The sequence below is a fragment of the Nannospalax galili genome, unplaced genomic scaffold (genome assembly GCF_000622305.1).
Source record: "Nannospalax galili isolate Female #2095 unplaced genomic scaffold, S.galili_v1.0 scaffold241, whole genome shotgun sequence".
Lineage (NCBI taxonomy): Eukaryota > Metazoa > Chordata > Mammalia > Rodentia > Spalacidae > Nannospalax > Nannospalax galili.
The window spans coordinates 3,146,756-3,169,030 of record NW_008345602.1 but is presented as its reverse complement, the minus strand read 5'-3'; the positions used below and the strand labels follow the sequence as shown (position 1 = coordinate 3,169,030).

General features: G+C 41.3%; 1 protein-coding gene across 4 annotated transcripts in view; it reads left to right on the top strand.

Annotated features, from left to right (window-relative positions):
- Smarca2 (SWI/SNF related, matrix associated, actin dependent regulator of chromatin, subfamily a, member 2) overlaps positions 1-2,146 on the top strand; it is a 184,032-nt gene extending 181,886 nt beyond the window's left edge. For all 4 annotated transcript variants that reach the window (XM_029567641.1, XM_029567640.1, XM_008841691.3 and 1 more), the window contains one exon: positions 1,163-2,146. In XM_029567641.1, the coding sequence (XP_029423501.1) occupies positions 1,163-1,198 (36 nt within the window). In that variant the 3' untranslated portion in view covers positions 1,199-2,146. The remainder of the gene's footprint in view (positions 1-1,162) is intronic.
- The last annotated feature ends 20,129 nt before the right edge of the window (positions 2,147-22,275 follow it).

Here is a 22,275-nt window from a genome sequence, read left to right as displayed (position 1 = left end):
GGCCGGGGGGTGGGGCTGAGGTTTCAGTGCTGGGAATGGAACAGAGCTGTGAGGTTTAGAACAAAGAGTCTGTTTGTGTGTGTGTGTGTGTGTGTGTGTGTGTGTGATCAGTTTCAGTTCTCTTTTCAGTTTTCCCCAGCACATACTTTCCCATACAGTTTTCTTCATGGATGGTTAATATTTCATATCTGTCACATGCAGCATGATGCAAGTATATAGAAGATCAGATGAAATAATGGTTAGGAGGGAAAAATGAGAAGAAGCATTGTGATGATACTGTTTTTTATTCTGGTGCCTTGCAATTAAATACCCAGAGGTGTTCTTTTTAATATCTGGTAATTTTAAGCATTTGTGAATCTAGGCACCTTCCTGTATGATGAACACTTAAGGTTTATATTAGCATCATAACATAGGTGTCACTTAGGTTCTGTTCCAGGTGATGGAGTGAGCGAATGACAGGGTCTGAATCTAGATGCCAGGGGCATCACACAGTCTAGCAGGGTTGTCCCTGCCTGTTTGGGAGAACAGCAGGCAGAAACTTTTCCAGTCCCCTCCTTTTAAAACTCAATTTCCTTGCCAGGCGTGGTGGCGCACACCTTTAATCCCAGCACTCAGGAGGCAGAGGCAGACGGATCTCTGTGAGTTCGAGGCCAGTCTGGTCTACATAGTGAGTTCCAGGCCAGCTGGAGCTACAGAGAGACCCTGTCTCAAAAGAGACCAAAAAAACCCTCCAAATTTCCAAAAGAGTTCAGCTTCCCTACCATCCAAGTCCTACACATTTTCCATCCTGGAAAGACAGTTTTCCACGTGATTTTCCTTCAACACCTTGCCACTGTGGCAGCCTGACTAGAAAGTTCTAGAATTTGACTTCTTATATTTAAGTTATAGTTAAAATATAGTGTTTTCTTTAGGTGACTTACCAGTGAGAATTTTTCTTCTCCCATGAATTTTCTAAAACTGAGCTAAAAAGAGAAATTGTTAACCATAAACTTTAGAAACCAAAGGAACAGACAGCAACCAAGAACCCACTGCTTGGGATTTTCAGTTCAGCCTTCCCCTTCTCAGTATAGAGACGGCCTATGCCTCTTAGGGCTCTGTTCACTGAAAGAGATCTGGAGCACTAACTCCAAAATGCCATTGCCTTTTGTCTTTTTTCTTCCAGGAACAGTCAGAAGCCAGCGGGACTGACGATGAGTGAGCCACGTGGATCTGCTCTAACCGTGGTAGAACTGAATAACTTCCTCCCTTCTCTCTTTTCTCCCCAGTGAGTTCACTTGTCATTTGGGCACTGGGTTATTTCTACATCCTCATTGTCATCTATAAACTAGCTTTAGGATAGTGCCAGACAAACATATGATATCATGGTGTAAAAAAGCGCGCGTGCACATACACACACACACACACACACACACACACACACACACACAAATATTTGTAACATATTGTGACCAAATGGGCCTCAAAGATTCAAAGATTAAAACAAACAAAAGCTTTTGATGGAAAAGATGTGGGTAGATAGTATATTTCTATGGGTGGGTCGAATTTGGTAACGGATTGATTGTACCTGGTTTTATCACCTGTTCTGACAGGCAGATTTTTGTCTTTTTGTAGCACTGATAACCAGGAGAAGCCATTAAAAGCCACTGGTTATTTTATTTTTCATCAGGCAATTTCTGAGATTTTTATTTGTTCAGTATTGTTTTTTTTTTACACTGTGGTACATATAAGCAACTTTAATAGGTGACAAATGTACAGTAGTTAGATTTCACCTGCATAGACAGTTTTCCATTTTATGCTCTATGATCTGAAGAACAAAAATGCTTTTTGACTTGTATAAGATTTATGTCTACTGTAAACATTGCTTAATTTTTTTTCTTTTTTGCTCTTGGTTTTTAAAAACAGAGTTTTGTTGAAAACGCTATTGAATATTGCAATCTGTAGAGTGTACTGGATAGCTTCTTTGTCTACCCGATCTCCTACGTTGCCAATGTGTATTGTCTCCTTCGCCCCAAAGTGTACTTAATCTTTGCTTTCTTTGCACAATGTCTTTGGTTGCAAGTCATAAGCCTGAGGCAAATAAAATTCCAGTAATTTCGAAGAATGTGGTGTTGGTGCTTTCCTAATAAACCAATAATTTACCTTGACATATGTTGCCTCTTCTTTTTTGAGTCCTAGGGTGCTGAAACCCTTGGGCTGGGCTTGACATGGAAGCTTCCCTCAGAGAACTGGGAAAGATCTTGTTGTATAGAATACATGGTAGTCGGGGAAAGAGAGACCCAGAAATGATCTAGGTGTATGCCCAGAGAGAGATGGTCACTTTCCTGACTAAACTCAAATAGTGGAAGAGGGCTGCCGTGAGTCAAGCGGCACTCATTTCCTGTTGAGCTTTGTTGCGTGGCTTAGATTGTCTCTGTTAGAAAATTGCTAAAGCTGTTTTTATTTGGAAGACTGGCTCAGTGAATGCCCATATATGCCTCCAACTGAGATTTGACAATAAGGTACAGTTGTCACACACTTTAGCACAAATCCAGAACAGGTGACCACAGTAACACTGCCACAAAAGGAGTCAACAGTCAGATAGCTGACATACAGATCATGATCATTTTCTGTTTAAATTGGTTTTCAGTTCAATCTTAGTATCTTTTATCTTTATTTTATGTGTATGAGTGTTTTGCCTGTATGTATGTAAGTGTACCACATGCACCCAGTGTCTGCAGAGGCCAGAAGAGGGCACTGGATCCCCTGAGACTGGAGTTACAGTTATTAGCTGCCATGTGGGTGCTGGAAACTGAACCTGGGTCCTCTGTAAGAGCAGTCAGTGCTCTTAACTACTGAGCCATCTCTCCAGCCCCTCAATATCTTTTTAAAGCTTCTAAATATTTTATTATTTTTATTTTATGTGTGTGAGTGTACTACCTACATGTGTGTAAGTGCACCCATGTTGTGCAGTGCCTGTGGAGGTCAGAAAATGGCACTGGATTCCCCTGAACTGGGGTTATAAATGGTTGTTAGCCACCATGTGGCTGCTGGGAACTGTACCTAGGTCCTCTGCAAGAGTCGAGGACCAAAGATTGACACATCCTTTCCTAAGGAACTGCTGACAGGATCAAAATGCCAGAGTTTTCTTATATCACTAATGGATGGTTTAAAACTTTCTTTCTAGAATCCTCTAAGGAGCAGTGGAGGATCCTTGGGTTTATAACAGGTGAAATTTCCAATGTTATATTAGAACATAGTCCTCCTAAGAAATGTTTTCATTTTCCTAAATGTTAGTGGGCTCCTGTCTTCCTGTCTGTTTCCAGTTACTCTGAGCATTCCAAAGTATTGTGTTTCACTTCTTGGTTTGTTTGTGGGAGTTGCTGCATTGCAGTAGGATCAGAGACTTCCTTCAAAGGAGACGTCATATTAAGTTTTCTTACAGAGATGATTTGGTATCAGTTCAAAGAAAACAGTCGTTTTTTTTTTTTTTTTTTTCCCTTCCATTTCTATATTTCCCATGCTCTTTTTGGCTTCCTAGGCATTGCTGTTGCAAAGCCGTCAACGCCATGTGTTTGTGGTTTAGGAGCTTTGTGTGTGAAGAGTGTGTGCTCTACCCTGCTGCTGTATTTGCTGAGCTGCTCTCCCTGAGCCATCATACTCATCCTGCCCAGCACATGAAGCACCCCTTCCTCCACTGTCTCTGTACTGTATATACTGCCCATCTGTTAGTCGCGCTATAGTTTTTTTAGTTATCAGTCCAACTCGCAGTATTGCTGTGCTTATGTTCAAGTAACAAGTTCAACAGTAGCCCAATTTCATATCATTCATCACTTTATCTTATTGCGTAAGCACTGTGTCATTTCACATGATCACAAGAAGGGTGAGGACAGTATGATACTCTTGAAAGAAACCCCACGTTAACTTCTGTCAGCTTTCCATTGGTATAACACATACCTGAGCTAATGAATCCATAAAGAGAACAAAGGTTGATGCCAGCTCAGTTTTAGAGCTTCCAGTTTGTGATCAGTTGGTCCTGTTGCTCTGATTGCGGCAGCAAATCATGGTGGAAACAAATGTCTAAGAATGAGAGGGACCAGGGTCTCACAATTCTCTTCAGAGGCATGCCCCCAGTAACCCAGACTTCCCACAGACAACTGGCTCCCACAGTTCCCTTCAGATGCATGTCTCTGGTAACCTTCAGCCACCTTCCATATATTGCCTCCTGGGGAAATACAAGCCTTTAAGACATAAGCCTTTGGGAGACCTTCAAGATCCAAACTATATCAATATTGTTATAACTCTTATTTCTTTACTGGTTATTGTTAAGTCTTTATGTAGTTTATAAATTGGACTTTGCATGCATTATGGTTGAAAAGTGTTTATCAAGAGCAGCACTATTAATAGTTTCAGGGGTCTTCAAATGTATCCCTGTGGAAAAGGAGAACTACCATATAGCTTTAGTCAGGTCCCCAAGGTGCACATCTCTGCAGAGGGATTCCCAAGCACATTTCCTGTGGAAACTCCAGAGCCACCCTTCTCAGAGCAGACCTTGAGTGCCTCGCCCCAGCCTAGCTTGGCAAACATTTTGGCTGTCTCTGTCCAAGTTAAGATCTGTGCTCTTGGAGCTGGAGAGATGGCTCAGCAGTTAAGAGCACTAGCTGCTCTTGCAGAGTACCCAGGTTCAGGTCCTAGCACCCACACGATGGCTAACAACCATCCACAACTCCAATTCCAGGGGATCCAATGCCTTTTTCTGACCTCCGTGGGCATTGCATAACATGGGTACACCTACCTACAAGGCAATACACTCACACATAAAAATAATAATTTTTAAAAGACATGGGCTCAGAGTGTGGGCCTAAATGAGATGATTTTCACAGGTCTGGCCTTTAGAATGGCATATTCTCCATAGAAACCTCTTTAGTGTACATCAAAGTGTACCAGATACAACCACATATCCTTCAACTGCATGATGCTTTTTTTAAAGAAATTTGCTGTGGCTAGAGAGATGGCTCAGGGGTTAAGAACACTGAGTATTCTTGTAGAAGACCCAAGTTCGAATCCCAGCACCCATATGGCAGCTAACAACTGTCCATAACTCCAGTTCCAGGGAATCCAAAAGCCTCTTCTGTCCTCCGCGGGCATTGCACAACACAGGTGCACTTACCTACATGCAGGCAACATACACGCATACACACACACACACACACAATATGTTGCCAGGTGATGTCCTCACTTTGTGAATTTTATGCAGTATGCTTATATAAACATATGGCTGCAACATCACCAGATAATTTTGTGTACCACTGTTGTATATGCAGTCTGGAAAATTATTAAGTAGTATGTGACTACAATGTAGCAGGAATAGAAGGGTTTGTAAGACTCTCCTTTTCTAAAATTGCTTATTTTTCCATAAAGTATAATTTTTTTAGTTGAGAAACTGAGATCATGGTCCTGACCTAGATTCCTGCCTTCGTCACAGACTTATTTGAGCTTCGGTTTCCTCTGAAAAAATGTGGAATGAATGTCCTTTAATTCTAATCTTGTAGTTCATATATACCTTTATGTTGTTAAATGTTTCTACTATTTAGAAAAAAAAATGACAAATGTCTTTAAGAAATCCCAGAAAGATTCACAGACTTAAAAGGTGGCTTCTAGCCAGTCTTGGTGGTACAACCTTTGATCCCAGCACTCAGAAGGCAGAGATAGGCAGATCTCTGTGAGATCCAGGCCTGCCCCGTCTACATAAAGAGTTCCAAACCAGCTAGGGATTCCAGGAAGACCCTATCTCAAAAAGACCAAAAAAAAATAAAAAAAATGAAAGGTAGCTTCTCAGGGCTCTTCAAGCGTAAATGCTTTCAAAAATCAGTGTTTCTGCAAGCGTGATCTCTGGACCAGCATCATCAGCATCACTCAGGACATGGTTAGTGCAAGTTCTCTTGTTCCTCTGAGACCCACTCAGCCAGAAAGTCCTGGTGAGCCCAACCATGGAACGCATCTTCCACACCGTGTGAGAACCACAGGTCTAAATCTGTCAGATTCACAGCACATCTCTACTCTTTTATTGCTTGGGAGCAGTAGGAGGCCATTTTGGTCTTGATTTCTATGTCTGGTTCCAGCATGAACACCCGGCACCCTGTCATTCCAGTGAAGAAACAGTCAACAGGAATGGAGTAGATGAAAAGACTGAAGACAGTCTTCCTCTCATGTATGTGACAAGGGAGCCATCTTCATGTGGGCCTGAGTTAAGCCTTCTTCAGACTGATACAATGGAAAATAACTGGTTTGCTTCACAGAAAGGTAGTGACACAGTCTCCACTTACAGATGCCGTCTTGTTCCCAGATATTACACAGATATCTTAAAGGAATGAGCAAGTCTCTTCTTGAAATGTACTAAAGAGCTACCTCAAGACAGATGAAGTATAGGGTTTTGCTTGTTTATACATTGTGTGTGTGCATCTAAGATCTTGAATATCTGTTTGGTTGGAGGAGGGGTCCGTGAAACAGGCTGAGGAACAATGACAGATGGGGCTGGGGGCTCAATCTGGTCCGAGTGAGCTGTGTTCATCCTGGAGTGTAGGACGTGAGCTTAGGGGAGGGCACAGTGACAGTTCGAATGATGGCCCATTTTGTGCAAGGAGCCTGTGCTCTGCAGCTCAGTCAATAAGGGTTTCCATCAGAGGTTTGCACATTGAATGAAGCAAGGCCACTGGGTCTGGAGGTGCCAGGGAAGCCAGTTTCCTCTTCATAAACACTGCTTTTGGTTATGTACAAGAAACAGGCCTCGTCCCCTGAACCTGAGGGCTGCTGTACAGTGAGGCTTGCTGTAGGATTGTAAACCTGAGAATGCACACATTCCCTCAAGCAAAGTCATATATTTTTAAATTCAGTTCCTTCTCTAGGATTATACAATGGACGCATGTCTTCTGCAACCAGTGAAATAATACAAAGAGCATTTAGAATTCGCCTCCCACCAGGCAGTTGGCTTTAAAGCCTGATGTGGTCACTGCAGTACCTCTCCTGGTGACATGACCATGTCAGCAGAAATACCGTAGGATGCCAGAACACCCATCACCAGTAGAACTTGTTAATAGGACGAAGCCAAACTTGTTGCTTCCTGCAGTAAGGGAGACCATCACCTCGACACTGTCTTTGGCAGGGTGTGTCTTTCAGTGTTAAGCTTGATTAGGATTCTGTGTATGTCACAGTAGCGTTTAGGATTGGTGGAAATGCCAGGTGAGGATTTTGAGGGAGGCGGTGCTATTAGATGACGCTTTTTCCTGAGGCATTGGTGTGTCTTTCGGGAAGCCCCATAATGAACAGAAGTTTGTATGGGTAAGAGTCTAATGAAAACCATGAGAACTAAATTTTCAATGGAGTCAGCTGTTGTTGGGGGCGGGGTAGACAATTTCAGTTCTCAGCTCTACTCTAAGGATGTTTTGGATTTTCTTTACTTTTTGTTGGCAGCTTGCCTTTCTCACCTGACAATTTCGGAGGTATTTTCCTCTAAGAAACGGGCAGAGACTAACCTTTATCTTCTTATTTTCATCTACTATGGAGAATATTAGGGGTTTTTTTTTCATTATAAAATGAATAAATGCACATTGTGGGAAAGCTAGAAGTACGAGTTATGGGTTATTATGAGTTGAGTGTCCCCTGAGTTGTGTATGTGAAAGGATAGTGCTACTGGGAGGTGGTAGAACTTCAGGAGGTGGAGCTGTGGGAAAGTCCCAGTGCTACCGGGGACTGAGATGCCAGCCAGTTCCCTCTCTGACTTGAGGTCTGACCAGCTTGCACCTAAGAAGCTGCTGGCACAAGTTTTGGCCACTGTTATGTGTTATCCTCCTTAGAAGACAAGCTGGTGGGGCCAACTGACCTTGGGCTTGAACCTCCAGAACTGTGAGTTAAACAAGGTTCCCTCTACTTGATAAGGATCCCTTCTCAAGTAATTTCACTGTAGTGACACAAACCTCTCATAATGTTATTCAAAGACACTGGGTATCTCCAACCTGAGACTTAGAAAATCTCTTTCCCATTCACACAAGAAAAAAGGGGGACAAACTAAACAGTCAACTCTTCTTAGATACAGCAGAGAAGTGTGGTTGCAGGGCAAACTGAAGGGACACACAGGCAGGCCGAGTTGGGATTCGGGAGAGCACTGGCCCAAGGGTAGAATGCTCAGTCACCAGCACTGGGGAGCAAACTTAGCCTAGCATGAAGGAAGGCTCTGGGTGGACAGCTTGGGAACTAAAAACTCTAGGGAGATCCATGTGGGAGGAATTTACTGTCAGGAGTTTCACCTTCAGAAGAAAGACCTGAAATGTATCATTTTGTGCTACTGGAAGAAGGGAAAGGAAGGTGGCCGTCTTTCAATAGACTGAGCGCTCTGCTTCTCAGGTTGCCACCAGGGGAAACTTTTCATTCCAGAAATACTCCACTTCTGATTCCCAGAGAAAGTGGGGGACAAACAAAGTGAGATGCAGCTGTAAACTAATCAGGGTTGCACCCTGGGGTACAGGAGCACTACAGGGCTCTAGAATGCTTCCCCTCCTGAACACATCACCATGTCATTAAAGCACTCCTGTATAACAACGCAGCTATGCACTTAAAAGAACTGCTTCTAAAATGATATTTCAAGTCTTTGGAAACCCAGTGAGAGCAGGCAAGTTGAAAGCAAGGTCACCAAAGGGAAGTTTAACACCTGACACCTACAGCAGGTAGTTAATACAACTCCACCCTGGCCAGGTAAACACAGCCAGATATTAAGACCACATCATATCTGGCTTGCAGAAAAATTAAAAGATAAATAAAATTCCAAATTAAAACATTTTGATAAAAACTAAGCATCAGAGTCAGACTTGTGCATTATTAGACATGGATTTTACATAGCTATGATTTACAGGCTAAGAGACCCTTCTAATGTATTGACACCATGCAAGAACAGCTGGGAACAGTGACATAGTTATAGAAGGTGTAACAAATGCTCAAAGAGGATACCAAAAAAGGAGCGAAAGAAAAAAATATTTGAAGCACTAATAACCAAGAATTCCCAGAAGCAGATGAAGACCAAACTGCAAATCTAGGTGACTTGAGTCACCAATCAGGACAAATAGCAAAAATATACCTACATGAACTACAGAAAATCAAAGATTAAAAAAAAAAACAAAAACCTAAGGAACTGGAGGTATAATCAGTAAACACTTACCATAACTATCACTGTTCCCAGCTGTTCTTGCATGGTGTCAGTACCTAGCATGCATGACGCCCTTGGGTTCAATCCTTAATATTGCAAAAAAGAAAAAAAAAAATCTCCAAATAGGTCAAAGGGTGGTGGCTGATGGAGAAACAAGAGTAAGAATTACACAGGACTTCAGAAGCCATAGGGGAGTAGATGTTCAATGTTAAAAGGTCACCAAGAGCCAGGCATTGATTGAGGCTTATGCCTGTAATCTCAGTGCCAGGGAGGCAGAGGCAGGAAGAGTACCACCACAAGCCTGAGGCTAGCCCAGGCTACAGCCTGAGATGCTGCTTTGAAAACAAAAGCCAGATGCACACCTTTGATCCTAGCACTTGGAGGCAGATGCAAGGGGAAATCTCTATGAGTTTAAGGCCAGCCTGATCTACCTAGTGAGTTCCAGGCCAGCTGGGGCTAACAGGGAGACCCTATCTCAAAAAAGAAAGAAAAGGAGGAAGGAAGGAAGGAAGGAAGGAAGGGAGGGAGGGAGGGAGGGAGGGAGGGAAACAAAAGCCCCTCATCCCCTTCATGCCAAATATTTAAACCCAGAGGAACTGTTCCTCAAAAGTGAAGAAACATTTGGAAGGCTAGATGGGAAGAACCTGAGTTCAAGGCCAGCTATGGTTACATAATGAAACCCTGTCTCCGAAAAAAAGAGGGGGGTGGGGTGGGATAAAGTGCTCTAATACCAAATCTCCAGTTCCCTATATTTTTTTTCTTTATCTTTGATTTTCTGTAGTTCCTCAGATAAAAACTGGTTGTTGTCATCAGTAGTAGAGCTTCCTTGCAAGAAATGTTAAATTTTCTTCAGAGAAAAAGAAAATAATAAAGTCCACAGACTCTGATAAGCAAAAAGAAAGATTCCAAAGGCTATCTTCATATCCAATCGCTATCAAAATACCAATGACATAAAATAGAAAAATAAAATAGAAAAAAAATCAACCCTAAAATTCCTATGAAGTCACAAAAGAATGGCCAAAGCAATCTTGAAAAAACAAAAACAATAACTAGAGGCAACACTACCTGGCTTCAAAGTACTACAAAGCTATAGTAAGCAAAACAGCGTCCTGGAGGGGACAATGGTTTCCAAAGGGATAGCTATCCAAAGTATGGAATGACCTCAGCACCCCTGCTATATCCTAATTCTAAAATGGACGAGACCTGCACAGACAGCTCACACACGAAAAAAAAAAAAAAAAAAAAAAAAAGATTTACAAACTGCCAATGGGCATATCAAAGGTTGTTCAACATCTCTTACACAGTTAGGAAAGTAGAGTGCTAGATACTACCTCTCAGCAGTTAAGACAGCTATTATCATAAAAACTGAAGTCAGCGTTGGCAAGCGCCTGAGACAAAGGAACTCTGACATGAGCTTAAGTTCCTATAGCCATTGTGAAAAATATGCAAGTTTCCTCTAAAAATCCAAAATAATTACCAAATGATCTAGCAATCTACTACTGGATATATAAAGAAATGAAATCAGTATGTTTAGGAGACATCAGCACTCCTATGTTTATTGATGCACCCTTTATGACAGTCAGGAATCCAAATCAACCTATATGTGTGACAGATGAATAAAGAATATATGGTACACACACACATACACACACACACACACACACACACACACACACACACACACCTTGAACTATTAAGCCATAGAATGTGGCGATATTGAACTTGGAAGACATTGCATTAAGTGAAGTAAGCCGTGCAGGAAAGGCAAATACAGTATGATCTTATTTATGAAATCTTAAAAATTTGGTAACATTTAAGTAGAGAGTAAAATAATAATCACCAGAAGCTGAGGTAAAAGAAGAGGAGAAAGGAAGAGAGATGGGCCAATGTTTTGAATTTTGGAATTACCAGGGGACTAAGTTCTCCTGTCCTGTTACACAATTAGGATAGCTGTAGTTAACCATAAAGACCATGTGGTTTGAAGAAAAGATTTTGAATGTTCTCATCACAGAGCAATGAAAAAGGTTTAGAGTGGTGGCTGTACTAATTATCCTGGTTTAATCATCACACAATGCATAAGTGTATCAAAACATCGCATTTTTACCCCTTAAATATGTGATTATTACATGCCACTCAAAAGTAAATTAAAAAACAAACAGAAAAACAGCTTTAGAGGAGAATAAATGAAGGTAAAGTGTTTTATTCCTCTTCTTCCTAATTAATCTATCAAAACAATTGGTTCAAAGAATAACAACAGTGTATCTGATAATTACAGCTGGATAAACGAAATAGGTGACAAGAATGTTATAAGGAATGGAAGAGTGAGGCAGGAACACCTTGCTGCGAGGGCTGGTCTTTCCTGAGAAGTGATACAACATGAACACAAACTGCAGCTGGATTACTTGTAAATGTGTATTGTACTCTCTAGGGCAGTTACTTTAAAAAAAAAAAAAAAAGCCCTAATTTTAGATGTGGAAGGGATGGGGAATATAGGTGAATGTTTGCCTAATATGCATAATGCCTTGACTTTGGTAGTTAAGATGCTGATAATTGCTATGCTAAGGAATGAAAAATGGAATTAGGCAAGAAAGAGACAAGGTTGAAAAATAGAATATTAATCAATCCAACTATATCAATAATCACTTTAAATGGCAATGGTCTAAATACACCATTTAAAGGCAGAGACTGCCAGCGTAGACCAAGAAACAAGGCCTGTCCTATGTGGCTCACAAGAAACTCATTCTAAATATAAGGGATCTTAGATTCAGAGTTAGAAGATGGAGAATGACTTCCCATGGTAGCATTAATTAACAGAGAAGAACAGAAAATCCTCAGGATAGAGAGGGTACTACCTACCGAGTAAAAGGAAAATCGTGTTTAAATTTAAGTTTACTTCCTTTCCATTTCTTCTTGTTCATGTACCTTTCTCCCAGATTAGTTTATACACATACAACAAATTTGTCCATTTTAACAGTAAGGTTTTGGAGTTACATACCATAATGTGAACATTTTCATAATCAAGATATTTAATCAGGGAATGGGTCATGAGAGGCAGGAAGATTGGGAGTTCAAGGCCTGCTTCTGCTACCCAGTTTGATACCAGCTTGGGCTACCTGAGGCCCTGTCTCAAAAAAAAAGCCCAAAACAACAAAAGTTATTTAGAACATTTTTATTGCCCTCAAAGGTTTTCCCAGAGCTCTTTGTCATCCACCTCTTCTGACCCTTAGCCTCAGAAACTACTAACCTGCCTTCTATCACCCTAGTTTTGCTTCTTTTGACCTTTCATATAAAGAGAATCACACATTATGTAGTATTTTATGGTTTTTCGTTAACGTTTTTGAGATTCACTCATGTTGCATTATTTTGTGCCTTATAATTGCCAGGTAGTATTTCATAGTTTGAATTTTCTGTAACCTGTGCTATGGGCTAGCACAGTCAATGGGCTATTGGGTTAAACAGATAAAGCTGCTCTGATCAGCATGATGTAGGCTTTTGAATTGCCTTTTTTTTTTAAATTCTCCTAGGTGGTGTAGCAAAAATTCCTTCTAGGAGGTGCAAACAATGTCCAGCCCCCCGCTTCCCTTGCTTTCTATGACAAAGCGAGGTACAATTTCACCAAACTAGAGTCTGGGAAACCAGCCAGTTTATTGGGCTTACTTACAGAGCAGTGAGTAAGAATTTACTTTCAGGAGTGTGGGTGCTCCCCACTAAGGCCCCACTGGAAAGTTTCCATCCGGGCATGAATCATAACTTCCCCACAGCCACAGAAAATGGAGAGAGAGCCTCCTTGTAGCTTCCTCAGCTTATATACTAGCCCCTCCCCCCTCATGCAGCCAGGGCCAACTGGTTGGTTAGAAGTTGTGTCTGACTCTCCCTGCCCCTCCTTTCCTGTGGAGTGTAACAGCAAGTTTGGCCTAGGCAAATAGGTGCAACCAAGCTTGGGAAGAAGGCATCTGTTCATAGTCTACTGGTTGGAGGACAGGCCTATGCAGCAGGTAAATAATGAAGAATCAGACTGCTACATTATATATTCAATATATAAGCAAATATTCACCTTATAAGTTAAGAACAATTGTATATTTGTATGAGAAAAATAAACCTCAGCCATTACCTTATCTCACACACAAAGTAAAGTTCACATGAATTAAAATGTTTCTTAAACCAGGTTTGGTGGTTTACACCTTTAATCCCAGCACTCAGAAGGCAAAGGTAGGTGAATCTCTATAAGTTCAAGGCCAGCGTAGTCTACACAGCAAGTTACATGTCAGCCAGAACTACACAGTGAGACCCTGTCTAAAAATAAAAAATTGGGGGCTAGAGAGATGGCTCAGTGGGTTAAGAGCACTTGCTGCTCTTGCAGAGCACTGCCAGAGTTTATGACCGGAGTTCAGTTCCCAACACCCACATAGTGTAGTTCATAACCACCTCTAACTCTAGCTCCAGGGCATCTGTACCCTCTTTTGAACTCTGTCAGCACCTGAACTCTCATGCACAAACCCACGAAGAAAAACACATATACATAATTTAAAATAATAAAATTTTAAAAAAATGCTCAACATTACTTATTATTGGGGAAAAGAGAAATAAAGCCACAGTAAAATACATCTGCATGGCCATCAGGAGGCTGGAGAAAACAAGAGGGATGACACAAAGTGTTGACTAATGACAGCAACTTTTAAAGCTTACTCCTTTTAATAGTTATATGTTACTGCAGCATATATATGTATCAATAAATTAGGCAATATTTCTTCTTCTAATACATGTTGGGGTTAATACCACTTGGGATTTCTTTTTCTACACTATTAGCAATATTACTACTAGAAATTCTAGCAAATAGTTAAAACTCATTTGGACTACAATTTTTGCACCTTTAAAAAAAAAAAAACACAGTAAGTTAAGTTACCTTTTAGGCACTGCTAAAAAATTTTCCTTCCAATTAGATAAGATTAAATATAATCACACTTAATTGTTTTTCTCCAAGTATGTTTAGTCTTGGTCAGTTAAACCTTTCAGGCACTTCTTATTTTATGACATTTCCATTTATAGAAGTTTATAGAAATCCTGCAAAATTACTTCACCCTGTCTTTTACCCTAAAGCCTCCAATTTTTTTAAATTCTAAATTTCCCCTCAGCTCTTCGTGCTCTGCAATGTAGCTGTGCCTAGAAAGGGAGAAGGCTGCCGGGAACTTTGCTGCTCTGGGCATTCTGGGAAGACAAAGTTTGGGAAGTACAGGGACTTAAAGTATAATCCTTTAAGCTGGGAGCTGGCAGGACTCAGTGCAAGCTTATGCTTTCCTCTTCTGGTCATCTCAACAAATTTTCTCAAACTAGTAGCCCTTGAGGGAGCTGGATAATACCAGCTTAAATGACCTCTCTGTGGTGAGCTTAGGAGTTTGTTGCTTGCTGGAGTTTGATAGAAATACCACTATTTCTATTTATTTATTTTATTTAGTGTGTATGAATATATTACCTGCATGTATGTAGGTGCACATGTGTTGTTTATTGCCCACAGAGGTCAGAAGAGGGCTTCAGATCCCCTGGAACTGGAGTTACAGAAAGTTGTTAGCCCCCATGTGGGTACTGGGAACCAAACTTGGGTCCCCTGCAAGAGTAGCCAGTGCTCTTAACCACTGGGCCATCTCTCAAACTCTTATCTCTCTTTTTAGTAGGATTACAATGTGCAGTATTTGCAGAGCATAACCCCAAAGGGAAAGTCCACCTAGAGAAGGAAGTCGATGATAGTACGTCACATTTAAAGACTTGGAAGTTTCTTTACCTATTATAGCATTTTTAAAAAGGGAAGTTGATTTGGAGGAATAGAACTCTAAAAATGTCCAATTTTACATAAATTCAAACACAGATGCCCTATGCAAATAAATACTACTTCCAGAAAATTCTATCTGAATAGACTACTGTACCATATTTTTTGGAAACAGTGTCAGGAAGGGACTACATACTCAAGGTGTTCAGTTCTCAGGATGCTTTCAATCAGTGGTATTTTAGTCAACCCAGGTGACTTTACAGAATTTCTGGGAACACATCTTGGGAGTCTAAGTCTTTAATGAACATCCTACAGGCTGGGCACGGTGGTGCATGCCTTTATTCCCAGCAATTGGGAGGCAGAAGCAGGTGGATCTCTACGAGTTTGAAGCCAGTCTGGTCTACAAACTTAGCTCCAGACCAGCCATGGATATATAGCGAGACTTTGTCTCAAAAAACAAATAGGGACTGGAGAGATGGCTTAGTGATTAAGAGCACTGTCTGCTCTTGCAGAAGCCCTGCCTTCAGTTCCCAGCACCCACATGGCAATTAACAACTGTCCAGAACTCCAGTTCCAGGGGATTCAATGCCCTTTTCTCACCCCTGAAGACACTGTACAACATACATACATGCAGGCAATACATTCATAAAACTAAAAGTAATAAAATATTTTTAAAAAACCAACAAACTAAAAAAGCAACCTAGATAAGGGAAGTTTCCACTGCCTCCAAAGCCTTTTCTCATTTTTTGCAACCTGTGTCTCTCCTTTGATGGTCTTTCTTTAAAACATGTATTGAGGGCTTCCCATGCTAAGTCCTGTGTGCGATGCTGGGAAAAGAACAAGGCCTAGCACTCTTGCACATGTCTTATGACATTATGTGGACCTCCTTATTGTACATCCCCCTAACCAGTCCCACCTTCCAGATGGAGAATCCTTCTCAACAAACGATCTGACATAGTAGCAACCCAGCTGAAGAGTCTTCCAATGATATCTGGTCACTCAGTCAGTCCTACACCGTTTTGTCTGCCTTATAAGGCTAAGCACAGCATCTGATTTGTGTTCAGCAATGGATGACGTGATAATCACAACTCAGATTTAGTTCAAAGTTGTTTCACTTCCATTGATTTCCAAACCAGTAAGCAAGCAAGCAGTGCAAACTGCATAGACCTGAGAAGGACAATGCATGGCAACAGGCCAGATGAAGGCACTGCAAGTGTGTGTGAGCACACCACTCTGTGGCCTCAGTCAGCAGAGTATGCCTGAGAGATTCCTGAGTGTAGCCAAAGTTATGTGGCCACCACAGCCTTCCCCTTGGGTCAAAGCAGCTCATTCTGCAAAGGTCCTGGGATGTGATTATAACAAGATTTCTCAAACATATAATTATGCAAGTGCATTTAATATATATTCAATCCATAGGGTATTTGACATCCTTAGAAAGCATTAATGTCTTTCAATCTATTATGTCAGTTTTAATTAAAAGGCAAAAAGACATTTTTTTGGTCTTTTTGAGACAGGGTTTCTCTGTAGCCCCAGCTGGCCTGAAACTCACTACATAGACCAGTCTGGCCTTGAACTCACAGAGATCCACCTGCCTCTGTCGCCCCCCACCCCCCCGCCACCGAGTTCTGTGACTAAATGCATGCACCACCGCACCTGGCTCAATATTTTTTCTTAGTAATAAAATAATAACATGATTACTACTGATGGTGCCTTAGAGTTGATAAAATATATTTTTCTTTAGCATTCGTTATATGTAGCACATACATTCTCATACAAATTCCAGCTTTCACTTTATGTATCTCGGAGAGAATTCTCATCAGCAAATAAAGAGCTTCCTCATTCTCCAGTCACTGATGATCCCACAGCATCATTATGTTATCCAAACAGTCCCATATGGCCAGGATCTTCTGGTTGTTTCTAGTTTGTGTTTATCACTGTTGAAAATAATGAATGGTATGGGTAGGGTGATAACCAAGTACTTTAGGGGTAGAGGGGCCTGAGAAGATTTCTCTGGGATTGGAGAGGAGGAACTTCAGTGTTGAATGGAGGATGTGAAATGGGGTTTAAGGCTGAAAAGAGAGGAAGACATGAGACAGAGCCAGTTATTGGAATTTTCTTCTGGATGGATCATGAGAGAGCCCTTTCCAAATGTCATTAGCAGAATGGGGGTGCAAACGCTTAGGTTTCAAATAATTGATGAGAAACGTCTGCCAGGAAGCAAGCACCAATGCATTGGAATCACCTGGAGGGCTTGTGAAATCTGATCGCTGGGTTCCACCCATTTTTGATGCATTAGGTGTGGGGTGAGGCCTGAGAATTCCCATTTCTGAGATGTCACCAGTGACCTGACACTGGGCTCCAGGCCATACCTTATGATTTATTGCCACTAGAGGTTATATACTCATAGCCTTTGATCAATTCAGCTGGAAGAATATTGTATTAGATGACAAACTGTCTTAAGAATGGCTTTATAGTAATTACCAACATTTAGAAACAGACAGATTTCCCCTAAAAATCCAGACTCAAAGCTTCTGTTGGAAAGTTGGTCATTGTTAGGGCTGTATTTCTGCATGGCAATGAATAGCAGAAGCCAGATCACATGTTCTGTTTCTGGAAAGACAGGAAGGCCACTTCATGTATTTGTAATATGGAAGCTCTGGTTGAAATCCAGCTGTCATTCAAAGCCCTAGGTCTTCTACACTCCTCTTAATACCTACGTCAATCTCTCTCTTGCTCTGGAATTCTTTATATGTGGTTCTCTTATCTGGAACATTCTTGCCATTACCACTGTTGCAACTTGGCTCTCACCTGTCCCTCTGCCTTCAGATGAGATGCCACGTCTCCAGAGAGCCTCTTCTACTGTCCCTGTGACTGAGGGTGAGTGCTTCTCTGTGTGGGCCCACAGTCTCCCTGAGCTTCCCACGAAAGCCATAACACCCCCTGTGTTGTATCCTGGCTTGCCTGCCTTATGTCCATCTGAACCCTGCCCACCATTGTGAGTTCCCTGAAGTAAAGCAGCCACATCTTTCTATTCATTTCTATGTCAGGCTGACACATAATGGGTGAAGAAGTATTTATGGACCAAATGAGTTGACGAAGACATACGACAGCCAGGGCAATAATAAATAATATTGCTCAATCTTTCATTCCCCACCCCAGGTGACTGCAATGCAGTCTTCATTTGATTCTTAATTCTAAAAATGACTACAATAAAAATTGTAAATTTTAATTAAAATTTCCCTTAAAATTGCCATGCAAAAAGAAAAATAAATTTAAGCTCCTTAATTATTTAAAGTATCCCACTAGCTTGTGCTTTAGCTTGAGCTTTATTGCACTTGGCTTTAATTCACTGTAATCTAGAATCACATAATGCACAGCACTCCTGCACTATCCATTTACATTCTCCTGGGCATCATCTGCACTCTGCACTGTCCAGTTACATACTCCTGGGCATCATCTGCACTGTCCAGTTACATACTCCTGGGCATCATCTGCACTGTCCAGTTACATACTCCTGGGTATCATCTGCACTGTCCAGTTACATACTCCTGGGCATCATCTGCACTGTCCAGTTACATACTCCTGGGCATCATCTGCACTGTCCAGTTACATACTCCTGGGTATCATCTGCACTGTCCAGTTACATACTCCTGGGCATCATCTGCACTGTCCAGTTACATACTCCTGGGCATCATCTGCACTGTCCAGTTACATACTCCTGGGTATCATCTGCACTGTCCAGTTACATACTCCTGGGCATCATCTGCACTGTCCAGTTACATACTCCTGGGCATCATCTGCACTGTCCAGTTACATACTCCTGGGTATCATCTGCACTGTCCAGTTACATACTCCTGGGCATCATCTGCACTGTCCAGTTACATACTCCTGGGCATCATCTGCACTGTCCAGTTACATACTCCTGGGTATCATCTGCACTGTCCAGTTACATACTCCTGGGCATCATCTGCACTGTCCAGTTACATACTCCTGGGTATCATCTGCACTGTCCAGTTACATACTCCTGGGCATCATCTGCACTGTCCAGTTACATACTCCTGGGTATCATCTGCACTGTCCAGTTACATACTCCTGGGTATCATCTGCACTGTCCAGTTACATACTCCTGGGCATCATCTGCACTGTCCAGTTACATACTCCTGGGTATCATCTGCACTGTCCAGTTACATACTCCTGGGTATCATCTTCATTGTCATCATCTTATTGGTTTAAATCAAATAGACAATTGTTTCCTCAGGATGCAAGAATCCATATTATCCTTGAGACTCTTAGAATTTGATGTTAAACATTTTGAAATGTGTGTGGGAAGAATGAGAGGGGCTACTGAGATCCCATGTTCACAAACAGTCTATATAGTGGCACTTAAGAGCTTATTGACAGAAGATATGGATACAAGTAAGTGTAATGTGAGACAGCAACACATATGTGTCATGGTAGATAAAGTGCTATATGAGAATCCAGAGACCTTTTTTAAAAAAAAAAAAAAAAGTCCTTCCAACTATACCATGATAGCATTTGATCTGGTCATGCAATAGCAAGAAATTAAAATTTCTTTTCTCAAGTACATTTTTAGAATATCTTGTCAATCTTTGTTTAAAATATGAAATATTTGAGAATATAACTTAGTTTAAGAAAAAGATCTTAGAGAAAAACCCCAACGCTGTGGCATCCCTAGACAAATGTAATTTCTTACTATGTGCAAAATATGGAGCCTTAAATTTACAGAGTGTGGGTTTTTGGACAGGTCTCCTGTGGGTCTCTCCCTCCCCTCGTGGGCCATTGGCCACTGACCCATGAGAACAAAGGGAACAGAAGCGATGAACGGGGTCAGGACGGCCAGTGAGCATGGATGGAAAAGACCTTCTGGGAGTCAGTTTCAGTGATACAGCTCGTTTATTCAGTGGGGGTCAGGGGAAAATATAAGGTGGAGATGGTAGCCAAAGCATCACCTGATAGGTGTTCATAGTGTGCTTTATTTGAATGTGGCAGGAGGACCCTGTCATCTGGCTATAGTGCAATGCCTAATTGTAATAAAGAAAAAACCTAGGGGCAGTTTTTTTTTGAAGGCAGCTATGCCAAGGTCATGTTCCAAATAAGGCCAGGCACCTGTGTTGGAGGCACTTTCTATATAAGATTAGGCAGAGAGCAGGAAGCCTCTGCTGAGAAAGGGAGTCCTTCATACAGTGCTGAGCTCCTTAGAGCTCTCCGGACATGGTGCACTGCAACCTTAGCAGCAGGGTCCCCCAACAGTCTCCTATATTCAAATCCAGCCACCCACCCAGGGTTCAGGGACCATTATGGAAGAGGGGGAGCAGAAGAATTGTAAGAGCCAGGGAGGAGGTGCATGACCATATAGAAATAGAGTCCTACAGCCTCCTGGGACCCTTCTCATGTGAACCTACAGCAATGGTGTCAGCATGTACAAGACCCATGCAAACTCAAGTAGACAAAAACCCAGCACAGAACTGTGGAAATGGACAGCAGGCCCCAATCTTAGTCAAAGAACTATTGGCAGCTGATTCCTGCTGGGTGTGAATGAGCTGATCTTCTTAAACAGAAGGATTCTAGATAGGCTGAGTAGACCTCAGTGGATGAACTTTTCATCTGGGGACACTAACTTGACATGATAGGCCTTAACACAAATAACAGAATGCATGAATTCCATTGGAGGAAGAGGGTCAATAGGGAAGGGGGTATAAAGATATTAAGATGTGCTGTTTGAAATACACAAAACTTCAATAAAAATATTGAAAAAATTAAAAATTATTTTCCAAATACATTTTTAGAATATCTTGTCAATTATTGTTTAAAATATGAACTATTTGAGAATATAACTTAGTTTAAGAAAAATAAGCACAGTTTGAAAACTCTGAGAGGCAGGATTTTGGAGCCAGCTTTATCCAGAACTAGTTTGTGACCTTCAGAATTTCTTAGTCTTTCTAGACCTAAATTTTCTCATCTGTAAGCTGAGCTGATAATAAATGATCTCAGAAGTCCTTTCTGCTATTATCATGCAAATGAGTATCTATGTTCTAATTTTTATACTTATTAGACTTTTGTGGTTATCTGCAATTAGTTTTGCTATGTGCTTCACAATAAATTCAGGCTTGAGAATCCTTCATTATGCACAGAGGTAGTCATGTCTTATTGCTTAGGAGACAAATGAAGTGTCAACCTTATTCAGAGGAAAATGAGTCGAGATTACGCGTCTAGAGGGGAAGAGTAAATCTTATTCGAAAGTGAAATAATAACTTCAGAAGGTCTTGGAAAGGCTCTGAAATGTTCTTTGGAGTCAGATAATTAAAGAAAGATGATTGCATGAGTAGGTTCCCAAACGCAGTGGAAACGGTCAATGTGCATGTCATTAAATAAATGGCATTTCATTAGTCTTCAATAGGTAAGGGTTAGGGGAGGAAGTACATGCTGATAAATTTTGCCTCAAGTATTAGATCCTGAGAAATGGCATTTAATATATTGCAGGAAAAGCCGTTGGTAATGAGCATGACTGTAATTTGCATATTTCCTTGTTTATTTCATACCTTCTCATCACCAGTGAGAATGTTTGCATATAAACTATGCACAAACAAATGGAATGAAACAGACCAGGAGCAGGCAGGCAATATAAATTTACAGTAATCCCCTACACAGCCTCACTTATCAGTGGTAGTTTGGCTCATACAGTAGATAGTGGTCAGTGACACTGGTGGGCAAAGGTGAAGTTACCCTCTTTGCTCTTAAAACAGCTCTCCAAGCAGTGAACTTAGAGAAGTAAGAAATCCAAAGTTAATCTGTTATTTTATTATTTTTATATGTACGAGTGCATTGCCTACGTGTATGTAAGTGTACCTGTATTGTGCAATGCCTACAGAGGTAAGAAGAGGGCGTTGGATCCCCTGGAACTGGAGTTACAGAGGCCATGTGGGTGCTGGGAATCAAACTCAGGTCCTCTGCAAGAGCAGACACTGTTCTTTACCATCTCTCCAGCCCCTAATCTGTTATTTTTTTAAAAGTAAGTTGTTTCACTGAAATTTGAGAACAGAGGAAAAATTCCCAAACAGTGAGGTGCTTTAATAAAAATACAGTCTTTCTGAGTCTTGGAATGTAAACAAGTCAGAGGCAAGAGGAATCATGGGACCCAGGGGAAACCCAGGGGCTGAACTCCGGCTCATCCAGACTCAAACACCAGGTTCATTCCTTTGCAATAGGTTTAACATTCTGAGTTTTGGCAAAGAATGTAGGGTCCCAGTAGCAAGGAAAACCCAGGGATGTTTCAGAAAAAGGACGAGGATGCTGAAGGACTTGGGTGCACTGATGCTGAACT